General features: G+C 41.0%; 1 protein-coding gene across 2 annotated transcripts in view; it reads right to left on the bottom strand.

The window, feature by feature from the left end:
* Nucleotides 1-18,122, bottom strand: part of ccdc88c (coiled-coil domain containing 88C) — a 49,410-nt gene that overhangs the window by 26,652 nt on the left and 4,636 nt on the right. For both annotated transcript variants that reach the window (XM_026304177.1, XM_026304185.1), the window contains exons 4-6: nucleotides 6,361-6,430; nucleotides 5,174-5,232; nucleotides 1,910-1,993 (exon numbers count right to left, since the gene is read on the bottom strand). In XM_026304177.1, the coding sequence (XP_026159962.1) occupies nucleotides 1,910-1,993; nucleotides 5,174-5,232; nucleotides 6,361-6,430 (213 nt within the window). The remainder of the gene's footprint in view (nucleotides 1-1,909; nucleotides 1,994-5,173; nucleotides 5,233-6,360; nucleotides 6,431-18,122) is intronic.

The raw sequence follows: 18,122 nt of genomic DNA, 5'->3' as shown, positions 1-18,122 counted from the left end.
AGTCGGGACGCAGAGGCGTGAACACTTCCTGCTGTGACTGCAGCTGGGAGGGAGGGACTGCTGCGAGAGGACTGGGCCGCCTGTGAAGGCTTTGGGACGGGGGAGGGGCCCGCGGCTGCAGCTGATTTGCAGTCTTACTGCGGCAAATTGAGAAGTGTAAGAACGGTGCAGTACAAACACATCAGAGTCTCCAAAAGTCTCCAGTAACACCAGAAAAAGTCGCCAGATTTGTCGCTAGTCGCTTTTAAAAAAAAAGTGTCGCTAGAGGGGTCTGAATACTCGCTAAATATAGCGACAAAGTCGCTAAGTTGGCAACACTGCTTTCATGTGTAACTTGCCTCTAGCCCTGTTTACACTGTAGAGTCGTAATGTTTACCGCCTGGGATGCACAGACTTGATTGGCTGAGTGGTATCACGTGGGATGGCTCAACTCGCATGCAATTGGTCTGTGCGTTTCCGCTACTGTAAAGTCTAAAAAAGCTGCTCCGGTGGAAATAGAAGCGCCCCGTTAGGTTTTAAATCACAATCTTCTGTTTTGGCTGTACGTCCGGGTATGGTATGGGGCGGCTTCTGGGTCCGCACCCGGACCGCGGTCCGCCTGTTAGTGACCTCTGCTTTAGGGTGTCCCCATCAGAACAGCCAATTATACCCATATGCCCTATTTTTCACGGTTCCCACGGCGATGACCAAAACCCACCATTGCATTTGAATGGGAGCTTTATACTACTACTTGCATTTGCTGTAGAAGTGCCCACTGCTGCTGAGTGAGGGTCCACTCAAGGAGGTTGTTCACTTGGGGGGTGCGGGGGTATTTATTGTGGGTGTTATAATCTCTTTCCTCATGCCTCATGGGATTGTGTAAATCACTTTGTAACTCTGTTTTAGAAGGTGCTATACAAATAAAATTACTATTGTTATTATTTGAACTTCTAACTTTTGAACTAACAGAGGTCAATGCTGAGGTGCCACTTGCACAGAGAACAGTTTTAATTTTTCACAATATTATGTAGCCTTGCATAAAAAAGTAAATAATGTCTAACACAATATCCAAAGCCTGGCATATTCAAATTTCTCATTTTGTCCAAATTATGGATTTTTGTAGTTAGGTATGTGTGGAGGTGGGGCCATCTGTGTGATGAGAGAGGCGTGGCAGATGGCTTGTGGTGGATGTGTGTCAGAGTGAGAGTGTGTGAGCAAGATTGCTGCAGCTGGGACTAATCAGACAGTTTAAGCCCTGTCTATACAGATCCAGGAGACCAATAGGTTGCGGTCACTTTCTGACTTACCATGCAGGTGCAGGGAAGCTACAGGCAATGTAGTAAAAATACAAAGGAACAGATGACAAAGGGGAAATTCATATTTGAGAAGTGGGAACTAGACAAAAGTGTAATTTGTAAGTTTGACCAACCTAAAAACTACAGATGACTTAAAAATAGTAAATAATATAATAACATCTAAAAATAGAACCAGTACATTTTTGCTTGAAAAATTATTATCAAAATATCCATGAAGAGTAGGCTGTTGGTGGCAGGACTCTCCTTGACTTAAAGACTTAAAATACTACATGACAACATTGTGAACTGGTATGTGACAGCTGTTGGGAACACTATATTAGAGAAACAGAAAGGACCCTGGACCAGAAACACACAGCATTTACTGTGTGTGAACATCAAAACTGGGTAGTCACAACATCAACAGCAAAGAGGTCCAAGATCATTGACGAGGAGGTATAGAAAACCATGGTATATGTTTCACAACCTCGTAAAAGCAAGCTTATTTTGATGAGGATAGTCATGTTCGGTAATTAATTTCCTTAAAATCAGAAACACTGAAAAAATCTGAATGGAATCCAGTTTAATAACCAGTTTTAGTCAGACAATAGACTGAACCAGCAATGGGCTCTACTGACCTCCTGGATGTGGCACACAATGGCAGCCTGGGTCTCAATGTCCAGCAGCTTGATTTTCTCAATCATCTCCTCCTTGCGCTCACACTGAGCATGCACATGCACACAAGTGCACACACGTGCACGCACACACACACACACACGCACACGCATTAAAAAAAGAAAACATGTTTGAATAAAACTTTACATTTTAAAATTTCAGATAAAATAACTCGAGTTTGGTTATAAAATATATATATATATATATATACATATATATATATATACATATATATATACTAGTAATATATATATATATATATATATATATATATAAAAAATGTATATCCAGGAGGAACAGAAGCTTGGTTCACATTGCCGGCAGTATGTCACAGAATTTCTCGGCACAGCCAGGGGCCAGGGGGAGTCCAGTTCTGGGACCACAGGATTCCATCTCTGCTTTTTGCAGATTATATTGTCCTGTTGGCTCCATTACGCCAGAACCTTCAGCATGCCCTGGGCAGGTTTGCAACCAATTGTGAAGGAGCTGGGATGAGAATCAGCACCTCCAAGTCCGAAGTCATGGTTCTCAACCGGAAAAAGGTGGCTTGCCATCTCCAGGTCAGGGGAGAGATCCTGCCTCAGATGGATGAGTTTAAGTATTTGGGGATTTTGTTCACGAGTGAAGGAAGGATAGAACAATGAGATTGACAGGGGATTACTGGTCAATCTATGTTCCTGCTCTCACCTATGGTCATGATCAAAAGAACAAATCTCGGATACAAGCGGCCGAAATGAGTTTACTTCACAGGGTGGCCGGGCACTTCCTTAGAGATAGGGTGAGGAGCTCAGTCACCCGGAGGAACTCAGAGTAGAGCCGCTGCTCCTCTACATTGAGAGGAGCCACGTGAGGTGGCTCGGGCATCTGTTCCGAGCATGTCCCACTGGGAGGAAGCCCTGTGGAAGACCCAGGACACGCTGGAGGGACTATGTCTCCCGGCTGGCCTGGGAATGCCTCGGTGTCCCGCCAGAATTGCTAGAGGAAGTGTCTGGGCATCCCTGCTTAGGCTGCTGCCCCCCACAGATAAGCAGAAGAAGATGGATGCATGGCTGGATGGATATATATGTATATATATAAAAAATTTCCCTTCTCACCCCTATGGGTGGTGTGTGTGTCTTCCTCAATCTCGGGTCCTCTACCGGAGGCCTGGGAGTTTGAGGGTTCTTCGCAGTATCTTAGCTGTTCCTAGCACTGCGCTCTTTTGGACTGAGAGCTCTGATATTGTTCCTGGGATCTGTTGGAGCCACTCTCCCAGTTTGGGGGTCACAGCCCCGAAGGTGCCGATTGCCACGGGGACCACTGTTGCCTTCACCTTCCACATCTTTTCTACTCTTCTTTAAGCCCTTGGTATTTCTCCAGCTTCTCATGTTCCTTCTTTCTGATGTTGCTATCACTTGGGATTGCTACATCTACCACTACGGCTTTCTTCTGCCGTTTGTCCACCACTACTATGTCCGGTTGGTTAGCCATCACCAGTTTGTCGGTCTGTATCTGGAAGTCCCACAGGATCTTAGCTCGGTCATTCTCCGACACCTTTGGAGGTGTGTCCCATTTTGACCTTGGGACCTCCAGCCCTCCAGATGTTCCTGTACACTATGCCGGCCAGTTGGTTATGGCGTTCCATCTATGCTCTGCCTGCTAGCATCTTACAACCTGCTGTTATGTGCTGGATTGTTTCAGGGGCATCTTTGCACAGCCTGCACCTGGGGTCCTGCCTGGTGTGGTAGACCCCAGCCTCTATCGATCTTGTGCTCAGGGCCTGAGTTCTCTGCATCGGGCTTCTGTTGCCTGAGGTATTCACTAAGTATTCCATCGCTTGGGGCCATCTTCCTGATGTACTCATGGATCTTCACTGTTTCATCTTGGATGGTGGCTCTGACGCTCACCAGTCCCCGGCCTCCTTCCTTCCTCTTAGTGTACAGTCTCAGGATGCTGGATTTGGGGTGAAGTCCTCCATGCATTGTGAAGAGCTTCCTTGTCTTGACATCAGTGGCTTCTATATCCTCTCTTGGCCAGCTTATTATGCCAGCGGGGTATCTGATGACCGGCAGGGAGTAGGTGTTGATGGCTTGGACCTTGTTCTTCCCATTTAGCTGACTTCTTTGGACTTGCCTCACTCTCTGTAGGTATTTGGCTGTGGCTGCTTTCCTTGCGGCTTCTTCTTGGTTCCCATTTGCCTGTGGGATTCCAAGGTACTTGTAGCTTCCCTCAACATCCGCTATGCTGCCTTCTGGGAGTTCAACTCCTTCAGTCTTGACAACCTTCCCTCTCTTTATTATCATTCGACCACATTTGTCCAGTCCGAATGACATTCCAATGTCGTTGCTGTATATCCTGGTGGTATGGATCAGTGAGTCGATGTCTCAACCGGAAAAGCATACAGCTTGATGTCATCCATGTACAGGAGGTGGCTCCACAGGGCTTCCTCCCATATCCATCCAGCCAGCTGGAGTATATATATGCAAATATTTTCTGGAGAAAGGGTTATTTTGTACAACATCAATTTTAAATTTGCTTTCTTAACCTCTCCCTCCTGTCTCTAATTTTCCATTCATCTCTACCTTCCTCTTTCATGGAACCAGAAGAACCAGTACAGGTAGGAAAGAGCACAAAAGGAAGGAGGACAAACAGAAGAGGAGGCAAATCAGAAAGCAGGGAGTGAGGAAGGGAGAAGAAGAGCAGCTATGGGCAAAGGAAAACAAAGGAAGGTTAAAAAGAAAAAAACTGGTTGGTGGGTTCAGAGCAATGGGAGAGACCCTAAAGACTTGAATGAACAGAGAACCCGCCTGCACCCCCTCCTCCCTCATGACTCACTTTCAATACTTATGGGTAACACAATTCACCATTCTGGCCAACTCTTACATTAAATTCAAGTTTGCTAAGAATGGGTTCAGAATTTGGTGGTTTACACTCCAACCTGATACAAATACTAACTGTTTAAAGTGGCCTCAGGAAAAACTCTTAAAATGTCAAATATGTGTCATTCAAAGAGCAAACATTATCCTTCTATAGTTTCATAATACCAATGACTGCTCCTTTATTAAGCCATTAAAATGACTCCATTGCACTTTTAAAGCCTGCAGTCCCACCCTGCACCTTATCAGCAGCAGGCTGAAAGACTGTGTTCAGACATGCAAAACTAAACAGACACAAATACACTTCCTGGGAAAGACTGGGTGGCACAGTAAGCTGCTGTGTTTGGGCGTGTGTGTGTGTGTGTGTATTACCTGGACGGCACAGCCTAGTATCAGCAACAAAAGCCTCTTTAGTTCTTCCATGCTCTTTGCTAGTGGGAACAAAACAGACGCATATTGAATATCCCAGATTTTAATATTTAACACTTTTGTAACAGAGTTTACAAAGTGGTCCAAATAATAGAAATCCTAGTAAAGCAGAATCAAAGTGATCAAAGATTAATAAAAGAGACATGTGAAGTCCCTGAACATTCTTGAAGAAATGATAAAAAGGGAAGCAACACATCTCAGGCAGTGTTACAATATACAGTACTAAGACAAAGCTAAACTTTCACTCGTGACAACAGATTATTGTTCTTCAACTAACAATAACATAACAGCAGCAGCATAGTTATAAACTCTGCACAGATGCAGTTAATATAACACTTTTAAACTGGGCATTATTACATCTCCAACCTTTATCACCTTTACCTTTATCAAGGTATACTTAATACTGTTAAAGTATTTGCTGGGAATCACTGCCTGTACTGACCCTGGGGTAATTTTACAGTACTTTTTCCATAGTTTTTCTTGTTAAGATAAAATATACTCTACGTTGTGTGAACTAGTTAACAGTTTATTTATCAGACACATAAAGAAACATGCTGCAATTTCACCAGTGTTAGCCAATTACCACACTAAGATACATTAGTTGAGATGGAGCTGCACTAAGACTCAGAGCAACAGATCTTCAACTCAGATTACTTGTTTCTGTTTTTGGCAATAGTCTGTTACATATTTCTTTGTTCACCTTTATTCAACAGGAAAGTCAGATGAGCACAGTTATGCCTATATAACATGCAGACAATGAAATCTATAAAAATATATCATAGATTTTCTTTTAATCAATAGCAAACAAACTCCATACCCATTAAAATTAAACAATCAAACAGTAACATTGATATAGAAAGACTATTACCTATTCCTGTACCTTATATCACCATAACATTAGCAGCCCAAACAAAATTCCTCTGTGTCCATGCAGCAATAATTTATAATGTATTCTCCAAGAGACCAATGTTTGAAACAATGGCAGCAGATAATCAAGAATATATAGTTTATTTTATCCATTTTATTGCAGGCCTTTAGAACTGTATTAAACATGTTTGTTAAAACAAATGAAGAACAGAGTGGAAATATGTATGACTTTATTAATAATAGGATGTAAGAATGTGTGTTACCTGATATTGGATCCTTGGCGATCCAGAGGATGTTAGGAAGGGGCATAACTATTAACTGCTGTAGGTTCTCCTGTAGCGCAGATGGAAGGAGGGAGGTTGACAGCAACGAATAAAAAGATAGAGCAAATAAATTCTCAGTCTTAACAGTGCTGGTGATAACTGCATGACAATGTACCTGACAAAACACTCCAAGGCACTACAAACTCTCAATCAGTAGCCAAAGGGCAACAAAAGTATTAGCTAAGACAAGTTTAAATGTCAGTATACCTCATCAAATTATTATAGATAATAGATATTATCGTTATTATGGCTAATAGAGATAATAGATATTATAGATTATAGATAATATACATAAAAGCATTTGAGAAGCTAAAACTTGCAAATAATGTAAGTTGGGCTCTAGTCATTCAAAAATTTTAAAATGGCTTTAAAAATGGTAAAAATTGCATGAAATCAGGGTATGGAAGCTTTCTCTGACATGTGTGTGTCTCATCTTAATAGCAGGTAGATCATTCTTGTAACACACAGAAAGAGATGTGTTTTGCATTTTTGGTTTATGTAGGCTTAAAGGTGCAACGTGTAAAACATTAAAGATTTAGCAGCATCTAGTGGTGAGATTTCTCTATTATCCCATTAGAGCACTTTGCTCTCAGAGTGCAGGTCTACTTGTGGTTACCAGAGTTTCCAAAAGCAGAGTCTTTAGCTATCAAGCTCCTCTCCTGTGGAACCAGCTCTCAGCCTGGGTTCAGGAGGCAGACACTCTCTGTACCTTTAAGGCTAGACTTAAAACCTTCCTCTTTGACAAGTATAGTTAGGGCTGGCTTCAGGTAACCCTGAACCATCCCTTAGTTAGTTATGCTGCTATAGGCCTAGACTGCCCGAGGACCATTGGTGCACTGAGCTCCCCTACCTTAACCCTTAATAAGAGATTTGTTGGGTTTTTTGTTTTTGTAAAGTGACTTGAGATGATTTGTATTGTGACTTGGCACTATACAAATAAATTGAATTGAATTTCAGAATGCAACCTTCTGAAAATCCCCACCCACCCCATTCCCCATTTGCAGGTGTGAGGGAGGGTACAGCGGCCTTCACCTTTAACCCTCAGGGGTCGACAAACACGCCGGCGAGTTTTGTTGCAGCTTCTCCTGATAACGCCGAAACAAACCTTAAATTACTCCGTCAGTTTTGTTCGTACAGATAAAAGCAATATATCATTCGAATCTGTAAAGGGTCTAGTTTTATTTGTATACACTCAAAATAACAACAAAACACTGTGCTTTTGTAAAATAAAGAAAGCAGACAGGGTGCACTCTCTGTCTTCTTTGTCTCTGTCTTCACAGACACATAATAAAACAACCAGAATCTCAGTGAATACTTGCCTCATAAAAATGAGAAATATATGGCTACAAAGCTTGAAATGTTTTCTTTTAAATGAAACAATTCAAGTCAAAAACAAGTCATCACTCTTTATTTAATCCGTATTAAAGCAAGGAGCAGTACATTTTCTCCTGTCTCACCTAATTATAGCTAATGTGATCCTGCCTCACACTGAGCGCACTGTTCATATGGAAAAAACAAACGCTCCGTATTATTTACTTTGTCCTCAGAGGAAAAACGTGACTCAGATGACGTATGTTTGCATCTGCATTGTATTGCACCAATTCCCTCTCAGCCACATTCCTGACTGAAAGGCTCATTATGCAGCTCATTGTGCAGGTCTTTGTCTTCTCAGGTAAATCACATCATTATTCATGATCAGGCACGACTTCCTGCATATGTCCTTTCTAAACAAAAAGTGTCTTACAAAATTTAAATCAGTGTATTGTTTTTTTGTTCTCTGTGAACAAAATGAACAATGTTCTGTATGTGTTTTATGGTCTTATTTCAGTGACTTAAAAATGTTAGTTTTTCATAAACCATGCATAAACGCTTTTTTCTCGAAAATACAATTATGAAATAAACATGCTGTTCACATATTATTGTAGCCCAGTTTGTGCTGATTACAGTGTTATCAGACTTTAGTCATTCATATGTTTACAAGCAACTGAAAAAGGCACAAATGTCAGAGTATGTCAAAACTTGTCCAGGGCCCCAAAACCCCCTTAAACCCCAGAGGGTTAAATTAAAATGTGGTTTCCCTGTCTAGAGCCAGTGTTTGGTTTGTTCATTCTGGGCTACTGTAGAAACATAGCGGTGCAACATGACTGCTTCCACTCCTTATGTAGATTTAAAAGGCTCATTCTAAGATTAAGAAAATGCAATGGTTGGTATTTTATAATATAACACATTGAACCTTTAAAAATAAAAGATAATGCCATCTAAAGAAGCTCAAACTCCAGGAACACAATATTAATCACAATAGTCACAGGACTGTCCAAAGTGTTGGCCTGACACGTGACCTCTGGAAAAGTTACCAGAGGAGTCAAAATATTTAACTGACAATGAGTATTTTAGCTAGCTATTGCTATATCAGCAGAAATGGTGTGTCTGCCTGGTGCTTTTACAAGAGCAACTCAGCTTGAATTCAAACACATTTTGTTGAAACAAATCAAAGCCCAGCCGCCAGCTGACCCAGACTTTGTACCTACATGTTTCTGTGTGTGCAAAAGCAAGCAGCCAACAGGAAGCACATGCTTGTTGAGAGAGAGAAAGAGAGGGAGAGAGAGAGAAAGAAAGAGAGCATTAGTGTCAGGAAAGAAACAGCCCACTAGGAGGGAATGTTTTCCATTCCATAATATCCTCTCCTGTCCCCAAATCACACCTGACTGCACAGGTGGTCCAAGAAAATTTGAAACAAATACAGACAATATTTGTTATTTATTTTACGTCAATATTAAAACATGTTATCCGTCTGACAAAGCAAGTAGTTAGGAGCTGGGGAAAGATGATGCGGAAATAAAGTCCCATCGGTTGATATTAGGCTTATAGAAAGGAAAAATGGTGGGGAAACATCTTGATGACCTCTGGATGAGGAGAAAGGAAATGTACTATGGGAGTGTATGTATATCTGTGTATGTGTGGTAGACCTGGGTGTTTTCAGAGGTGGGAAGTGACTATCAGCAGGAAAGAACTAGCTAGAATAATACACTCAAAGACACACAGCACATAACCTGCACACAGTCTCACAACAGGGAAAGAGATTACATGTGAGGTGGTGCTGTATTCATAGAAATTACAAACAACCAAACCTCAGTCATTAATTATTAAGATGACCTACACTTGTGCCTATATTTGACCACTGTCACAACTTAATGATCTCTGCTCTAGAGTGCCATCTATTAACAAGGACAAACAGAAGCATTATCAGTTTACACCACACATACAGTGGGTACGGAAAGTATTCAGACCCCTTTAAATTTTTCACCCTTTGTGTCATTGCAGCCATTTGCCAAAATCAAAAAAGTTCATTTTATTTCTCATTAATGTACACTCAGCACCCCATCTTGACAGAAAAAAACAGAAATGTAGAAATTTTTGCAAATTTATTAAAAAAGAAAAACTGAAATATCACATGGTCATAAGTATTCAGACCCTTTGCAGTGACACTCATATTTAACTCACATGCTGTCCATTTCTTCTGATCCTCCTTGAGATGGTTCTGCTCCTTCATTGGAGTCCAGCTGTGTTTAATTAAACTGATTGGACTTGATTAGGAAAGGCACACACCTGTCTATATAAGACCTTACAGCTCACAGTGCATGTCAGAGCAAATGAGAATCATGAGGTCGAAGGAACTGCTCAAGGAGCTCAGAGACAGAACTGTGGCAAGGCACAGATCTGGCCAAGGTTACAAAAGAATTTCTGCAGCACTCAAGGTTCCTAAGAGCACAGTGGCCTCCATAATCCTCAAATGGAAAAAGTTTGGGACGACCAAAACTCTTCCTAGACCTGGCCGTCCAGCCAAACTGAGCAATCGTGGGAGAAGAGCCTTGGTGAGAGAGGTAAAGAAGAACCCAAAGATCACTGTGGCTGAGCCCCAGAGATGCAGTAGGGAGATGGGAGAAAGTTCCACAAAGTCAACTATCACTGCAGCCCTCCACCAGTCGGGGCTGTATGGCAGAGTGGCCCGACGGAAGCCTCTCCTCAGTGCAAGACACATGAAAGCCCGCATAGAGTTTGCCAAAAAACACATGAAGGACTCCCAGACTATGAGAAATAAGATTCTCTGGTCTGATGAGACCAAGATTGAACTTTTTGGCGTTAATTGTAAGCGGTATGTGTGGAGAAAACCAGGCACTGCTCATCACCTGCCCAATACAATCCCTACAGTGAAACATGGTGGTGGGAGCATCATGTTGTGGGGGTGTTTTTCAGCTGCAGGGACAGGACAACTGGTTGCAATTGAGGGAAAGATGAATGCGGCCAAGTACAGAGATATCCTGGAAGAAAACCTCTTCCAGGGTGCTCAGGACCTCAGACTGGGCCGAAGGTTCACCTTTCAACAGGACAATGACCCTAAGCACACAGCTAAAATAACAAAGGAGTGGCTTCGGAACAACTCTGTGACCGTTCTTGACTGGCCCAGCCAGAGCCCTGACCTAAACCCAATTGAGCATCTCTGGAGAGACCTGAAAATGGCTGTCCACCAACGTTCACCATCCAACCTGACAGAACTGGAGAGGATCTGCAAGGAAGAATGGCAGAGGATCCCCAAATCCAGGTGTGAAAAACTTGTTGCATCATTCCCAAGAAGACTCATGGCTGCACTAGCTCAAAAGGGTGCTTCTACTCAATACTGAGCACAGGGTCTGAATACTTATGACCATGTGATATTTCAGTTTTTCTTTTTTAATAACTTTGCAAAAATTTCTACATTTCTGTTTTTTTCTGTCAAGATGGGGTGCTGAGTGTACATTAATGAGAAATAAAATGAACTTTTTTGATTTTGGCAAATGGCTGCAATGACACAAAGAGTGAAAAATTTAAAGGGGTCTGAATACTTTCCGTACCCACTGTACAACTGAGCTGCAGGGACAGACTTCAGGTTCTCAGTGTAAAGGCAACACCTGCAGATATTGTTACTGACTCATAGACCAGGAGATAATGAGAGACCCAACAAGTGTCTGTCATACAGACATACTGTATAGTGTGAATAAAATATGTGAGCTAGCTACAAGATGTTTTCAGAGCAAACAACTGAAACAACACAAAGCTTTGGAAGCTTTGTCTTGTGTGTCTTGAAAAAGGTAAAAATCACATACTTTATTCATGTGCAGATTTTGCGACAACTCGAGCTTCAGCTTGTGTATGACATAAGAAAAATGTGTGTGTCTGCCAGTTTTTCTATATACCATGGCAAAACATTCTGATGACAACAACAATGTGTTACTGTTATTCTTAATATTTTCATTTTCAGAGGGAACTGTGAACACAGCACAGGTATTTTTTAGCACTTCTATTTTGATAAACCACACAAGAGCACCATACGACTAGTTAGACAGGGAAAGCGCAGGGGCAGCAAAGCAGGCTCCTAGGCTGTCTAGCTGTAGGTACTCTGGGCATTGTTTGTCCAATACATAACATAACTACCCTGCAGGTTATTGTTATGTAACGTTGTGCCTTTTAGTATGTAACAAGGTCTTGCACTTCAACAATTCATACAGACAGGAGAATGAAATGACCAAAAATTCCACTCACTGAGCAGATAGACCGGCTTTATCTGATGTCAGTCCACACTGACTAAGACACAGCATGCCACCCATGTATCCCTTAACCTGTGTTTTTTAGGTTGCATGTTGTTGCATATTCTGATGACTGAACGCAGGTTGGAGTCGGTGTGGATTAAATGTTCCTGTATTAATTCTCATTAACTCCCACCCCAGGCCATAATAAATGCAAACAATGTTGGTGGACAAGCAAGTGGACAGTTACTATGCACTGTGATGGCTATGCACTATGGTTGCTGTGTGTGTTGCCAAGAGATGCTATTACTCTTTTTTTGGCACTGCAGTGAGTGAAAGTCACACTTGACATAAGGATTCCAAGAGTCTGTCAACTTATCCTGGTGCTATTGCCACAGGCCACCAGGAAACGACCCGGTGCAGTATGTTTAATAGTAGCCCAACATACTGTATACATATTCTATGTTTAGATTGTTAAGTTTGAATAATTTATAAGGCAGTAAGGTAAGTAAAGTAGTTCCATGATTAGCATATCAAGTTACTACTGTGTACAATATCTGCCTAATCTGCATCACAAGCTTTGATACCCAATGAGAAGGAAAGGCAGAAAAAAAACTCTAACTTGTAAATTGACTGAGCTCTCTCTCTTTAGGTTGGTGTTTTCACTGGGGGGGGGGGGGGAAGTTGATGCTTTGAACGCAATGAGCTGCTTGTTTATTATAGATGAGACAGATAAACTTACACTGTTGGCCTATACTATGCTACACATTAGCCAGCTGTGTTACTGCTGACATTCTCCTGCTGCAACAACACCAGCAGAATCTAATAATTTGAACTAAAAAGGGAATACAGCCTGTACATTTAAATACACACATGCACACAAGTGCTAAATCTATGGCCCACTAATACATTAGGCTCCCATTTCTAATCCAAGATCAATGAAATAGTGACAGATAAGAGCAAATTTGACTTTAAATAAGCCACCGGGTTGTATGTTCCTCAGCTTAATTTCACCCCACTACTCCTAACAAGCTCTGCTCTACTTTCTCTGGATCTATCGGGTCACATTTATACAGCCAAATGGCAAATGTAATATCTCAGTGGGCTTAAGAGGCCAACATTAGCAACGTTTCGTGATACATCCGGACTCTCTGCCCAAAAACTACATGTAATACCTTGTAGGGGGATATAAAAAGGTGCTACAATTTACAGTGCATCCAAAAAGTATTCACAGTGCTTCACTTTTTCCACATTTTATGTTACAGCCTTATTCCAAAATGGATTAAATTCATTTTCCTCAAAATTCTACGAACAATATCCCATAATGACAACATAAATGAAGTTTGTTTGAGATCTTTGCAAATTTATTAAAATAAAAATCAACGAACAATTCTCAGGAAGGGTACAGCATTGAAGGTCCCAATTAGCACAGTGGCCTCCATCATCTATAAATGGAAGAAGTTTGGAACCACCAGGACTCTTCCCAGGGCGGGCAGCCCAGCCAAACAGAGTGATCAAGGGAGAAGGGCTATAGTCAGGGAGGTGAGCAAGAACCCGATGGTCACACTGAAAGAGCTCTAGTGTTTCTCAGCTAAGATAACAAAGGAGTGGCTATGGGACGACTGTGTGAATGTCCTTGAGTGGCCCAGCCGGAGCACAGACTTGAACCTGATTGAACTACAGTTTAACTACACAGTTAAACCTCACAGTACACACATAATATGCAATACAATATTTATCTATGTGTGTGTGTCTTTTTGTGGACAAACTTGTTAAGAAGGTTTTACTGCCCCAGCTAACTCCCAGCCACTGTTAGGGTGTGTGTTTGTGTACGAAGTCAGAGGATATAGAGTTCAAAACATCCCAGGCTTTTTCTGCAGTTCCCACAGTAACCCAGTAAACAGAGAGAAAGCAAGCAAGAGGAAATGCTGCTTAAGTTATTGCACAGTTAAGTGTGCAAATATTTTAAGTGTGATCACACCACCCTATGGCTAAAGCATTTATTTTGTTCAAAAACTCATTTCTAAACTGGTTGATTCTGCATCAGATGAATGATCTGTATATCCTTTTCTTCACCAACCTATTCTTACAATAAAGATCTGGGGATGTTTTAGAGTAAAAACTAGGTGTATGTTCAATTGCTGTGGGTTGTGCTGCTGTGTCCTGAAGAATACAGTTTACCAGTTTATCAGAACAAACAACGTTGCCAAATCTATCACAGGCAGCACATCACTCTGTGTTTACTGGTTATACACTATCATTAGTTTCTGCTTACTGTCTACTGCCATTATGACAAGTATTGCACACAGCACAACAGTTTAAATGCCTTATACAAGTTCAAATCTTAAACAGGCTTATTTTGTATGGCCAACAGTCATAAACAAGGTATTTCTATAAGACCGAACTCAGAGAAGCTTTTCCTCCTCACATTTAAAAGCCTGTGACCAACAAATGCTATTTTTATTGTCTAAATTGTTGTGTAACTGATCAGTGATTGTTCCTGTACTTCAGTGGACTAGTTGGATAGAAAAACCAGCAAGAGTGTGAAAGAGTGAATAGCTTAGTATTCAGAGCTTGCAAGATCAGGTTACTGTGCTTTGTACAATAGAGAGGTAACAGGAGGGATGTCACAGACACGCCTCCCCTCTCTCTAACACACACACACACACACACACACCACAGTGCTTTGTCACTGGGGAGACAGAGGACCAGCCTGTGAGTCTGCTGGGACATAATCTAATCGAAGAAAGCCAACACCTATCCCCATATGAACAGGTGTGTTTTGTCGTGTTGTAAGGCTTCTAACTCACTACCTTAAGGTTGTACTATGAGGTGTGTGCATGCACGTGTGTGGCTGGCTGTCATGATTGTGGTTAGAGATTAACCATCATGGCCAAATTAACTCCATATTGCCTAGAATGACCCACTTCACAAAGTATACACATACACACAGTCAGCAGCAGCTGGGGACTTTATTGTGTCTGACCTGAATGATCATGTTATCCTAGGGCACTTGGTTACTTTTGTTTTTAATCTGAGACATGACTTGGAGAAAATAGGGTTCTGCATTTTTTTCTGGTCACATTAACAGTGGCAACCCATACCCTCTATAGCAGGGCTGGCAAACTCTGGCACTCTAGGGCCACTGCCTTGCTTGTTTTCCAGCTATCCCGTCTTACACACTGCTGATTACACGGATCAGGTGTGTTCAGCCAATCAGAATCTACAAGGCAGGGTTAGTGGGAAAACAAGCAGGGCAGTGGCCCTTGAGGACCAGAATTAGCCACCCATGCTCTAGAGAGCAGGTTCCAAATTAGCTGTCACATATTCATACAAATTCATTTTTTAGAAATGCTGGACTGAGAAAATGGTCAGAACATACTCCTGTTCCATCAAGTAGTAGTAGTAGAAGTAGTAGTAGTAGTAGTAGTAGTAGTGGACACCGGCTGATCCAAGTCAAAGTGTTTCACTTACACTATTCCAAATCCAGATTATGTAAGATATTGTGCTCTGATTCATTACAATGTGACGAGGACTTTCAATTTTTTGTTCTGCCACACACTGGCACAGTATTGGACATTTTTTTCCTGACAATCTAAAGTGTATGATAAAGACAGTGATCTACACTGCACCTACGTACAGCCATACAACAATCCTTAATGCTTTGGTTGAACATCACCAAAACTTGGACTGATTTTAATGTCCTCTTCACCACCAACGACAGAGGTACTGTGTCATTAACCCTCAGGGGTCGACAAACACACCGGCACGGTTTGTGGCCTCTTCTCCTGATAACGCCAAAACAAACTTAAATTACTCCGTCAGTTTTGATCGTACAGATAAAAGCAATATATCATTCCAATTTGTAAAGGGTCTAGTTTTATTTGTATACACTCATAATAACAACAAAATGCGGTGCTTTTGTAAAATAAAGAAAGCAGACAGTGTCTCTGTCCTCTCTGTTTCTGTCATCCCTCTTCACAGATACATAAATAAAACAAACTGAATCTCAGTGAAAACTTGCCTCAAAGACATGAGAAACATATGCCTAGAAAACTTGAAATGTCTATTTTTAAATGAAACAATTCAAGTTGAAAACAAATTATCTCTTTTTATTTAATCCATATGAAAGTAAGCAGCATGGTTTCTCCTGTCTGACCTCTTTATAGCTAATGTGATCCTGCCTTGCACTGAGCGCACTGTTCATATGGAAAAAACAAACGCTCCGTATGTTCCAGACAGCGACGAAGAGTTTACTTTGTCCTCAGAGGAAAAACATGACTTAGATGATGAACGTTTGCATCTGCATTGTATTGCACTAATTCCCTCTCACTCACATTACTGGCTGAAAGGCTCATTATGCAGCTCATTGTGCGGGTCTTCGTCTTCTCAGGTAAATCACATAATTATTCACAATTAACCATGCATAAACGCTGTTTTCTCAAAAACACAATCACGTATAAACTTGCTGCTTACATATTATTGTAGCCCAGTTTGTGCTGATTACAGTGTTATCAGACTTTAGCCATTAATATGTTTAAAAGCAACTGAAAAAAAGCACAAATGTCAGGGCATGACAAAACCTGCCCCAAAACACCCTCAGACCCCAGAGGGTTAAATTTGAAATAAAATTTCAAAATAATGAAGTCAAGTTTCTTTAATTATCAATTTGATTTTTGGTTTAAACATTTTGTTGTATATGTTATCAGGCCTGTTGTATATGTTATCAGGCCTTTACTATCTCACAAGTCTGTGTTGCAAAATTTAAGTCCTCAGGTCACTTCTGGCAACTGCTGTGTTCTATAAACTACCATTTGCGTTAGCATTCTCTTTTCCTCTGAAATGAATAGCTGTGTGTCTGATTTATCTCGTCAATGAAATGAAATTCTTGCTCTTCCGTAATGAAAACAGAAAAGCATGTATAAGGTACTACTCCCTAAATGTGGACAGATTTAGAGACATGACCTTCACTGTGACTATTCCTGAACATTATGAAAGAGGTGTCAGGTCTTCTGAGCATTACTGGCAAAGTAAATCTGAAAATATTAAATAAACCATACAGAGTAATTTGTTCACTACAACGTTAAATGCCTTAAAAGTAACAAGTTTATAGGGAGAAGCTACGAAATAATCTAGAGATTTAAAACACAAGTATATGCAACAGTTACATGCAAACCTAAAGATTAGAGGAAGTGTGTGTGTGGGTCTCAGCAGGATATGACTATCACTTAGCCAAATCTAATCTATCTGAGCTCGTTATTTCTGATTTATACAAAAAAAAAAAAAAAACACTACATACATCCATGCAGGATTTATGCTTGTGGCAAACAGTTGTGATTAGCTTTACAAGGATGGTCGCAATCTATTACTGGGCTTGGCATCGGTGCACATGCACAAACCAAACACAGTGCAATCATGCGTGCACATGTTTTTCCTTGCCTAGTTTTATCAGCTTCGGTATATTGGACAAAGTCATTTGTCAGGGCTTTGAAGCAATTTTCACTACTTATCTGTGTAATGTGTCCTAAGTTATGATAATATCAGGACAACTAGAGACACATTAAAGTCTTATTTCTTACTATTTGTACTTCCTGTCATGTTGCAAAGATCCTCACAGTTTTACTTTAGCATCTTTATCATCTTGAAATGAAAACAGGTGAAACTGAAACTAAAGGGCATATTAAAGAAGTACTGAATTACATCAGGCTTGACAAAATTAGATATTAACTTAAGGCTCTGAAAATTTTTAATTTGGAAAGTCTCTGTAGGCTGAATACACTTTTCTCTAGCGCAGGACAACTGACACCCCTCCAGAAAGCATTTACAGTACTTTACAAAAAAAAAAAAAAAACTGTCCTTTGTGAACTGACTGAAACATAATAGAATATATTCATGTTACAGCAACCTAAAGAAATGCCTCATACTGAGCCTGACATTGGTCTTGGTAACACAAGATTTGTTACCAATGATCGGACCATGCTGTCTAACTTCCTGCTAGTATTCATTATCAAGGGAGCCGACTGAAAATGACTCACCAGCAAGTTTAAAAGCTGATCCACATTGGCACACCATCATCAAAACAGACCTTTGTCACACACACATACTGCAGTGTTTTAGAATGTGTTGCTGTGTGTGTTTGCC

Source organism: Mastacembelus armatus, chromosome 22 (assembly GCF_900324485.2).
Source record: "Mastacembelus armatus chromosome 22, fMasArm1.2, whole genome shotgun sequence".
Classification (NCBI taxonomy): domain Eukaryota; kingdom Metazoa; phylum Chordata; class Actinopteri; order Synbranchiformes; family Mastacembelidae; genus Mastacembelus; species Mastacembelus armatus.
Note: the sequence above shows the minus strand (reverse complement) of the source record. Positions and strands in the feature narration are given on the sequence as shown.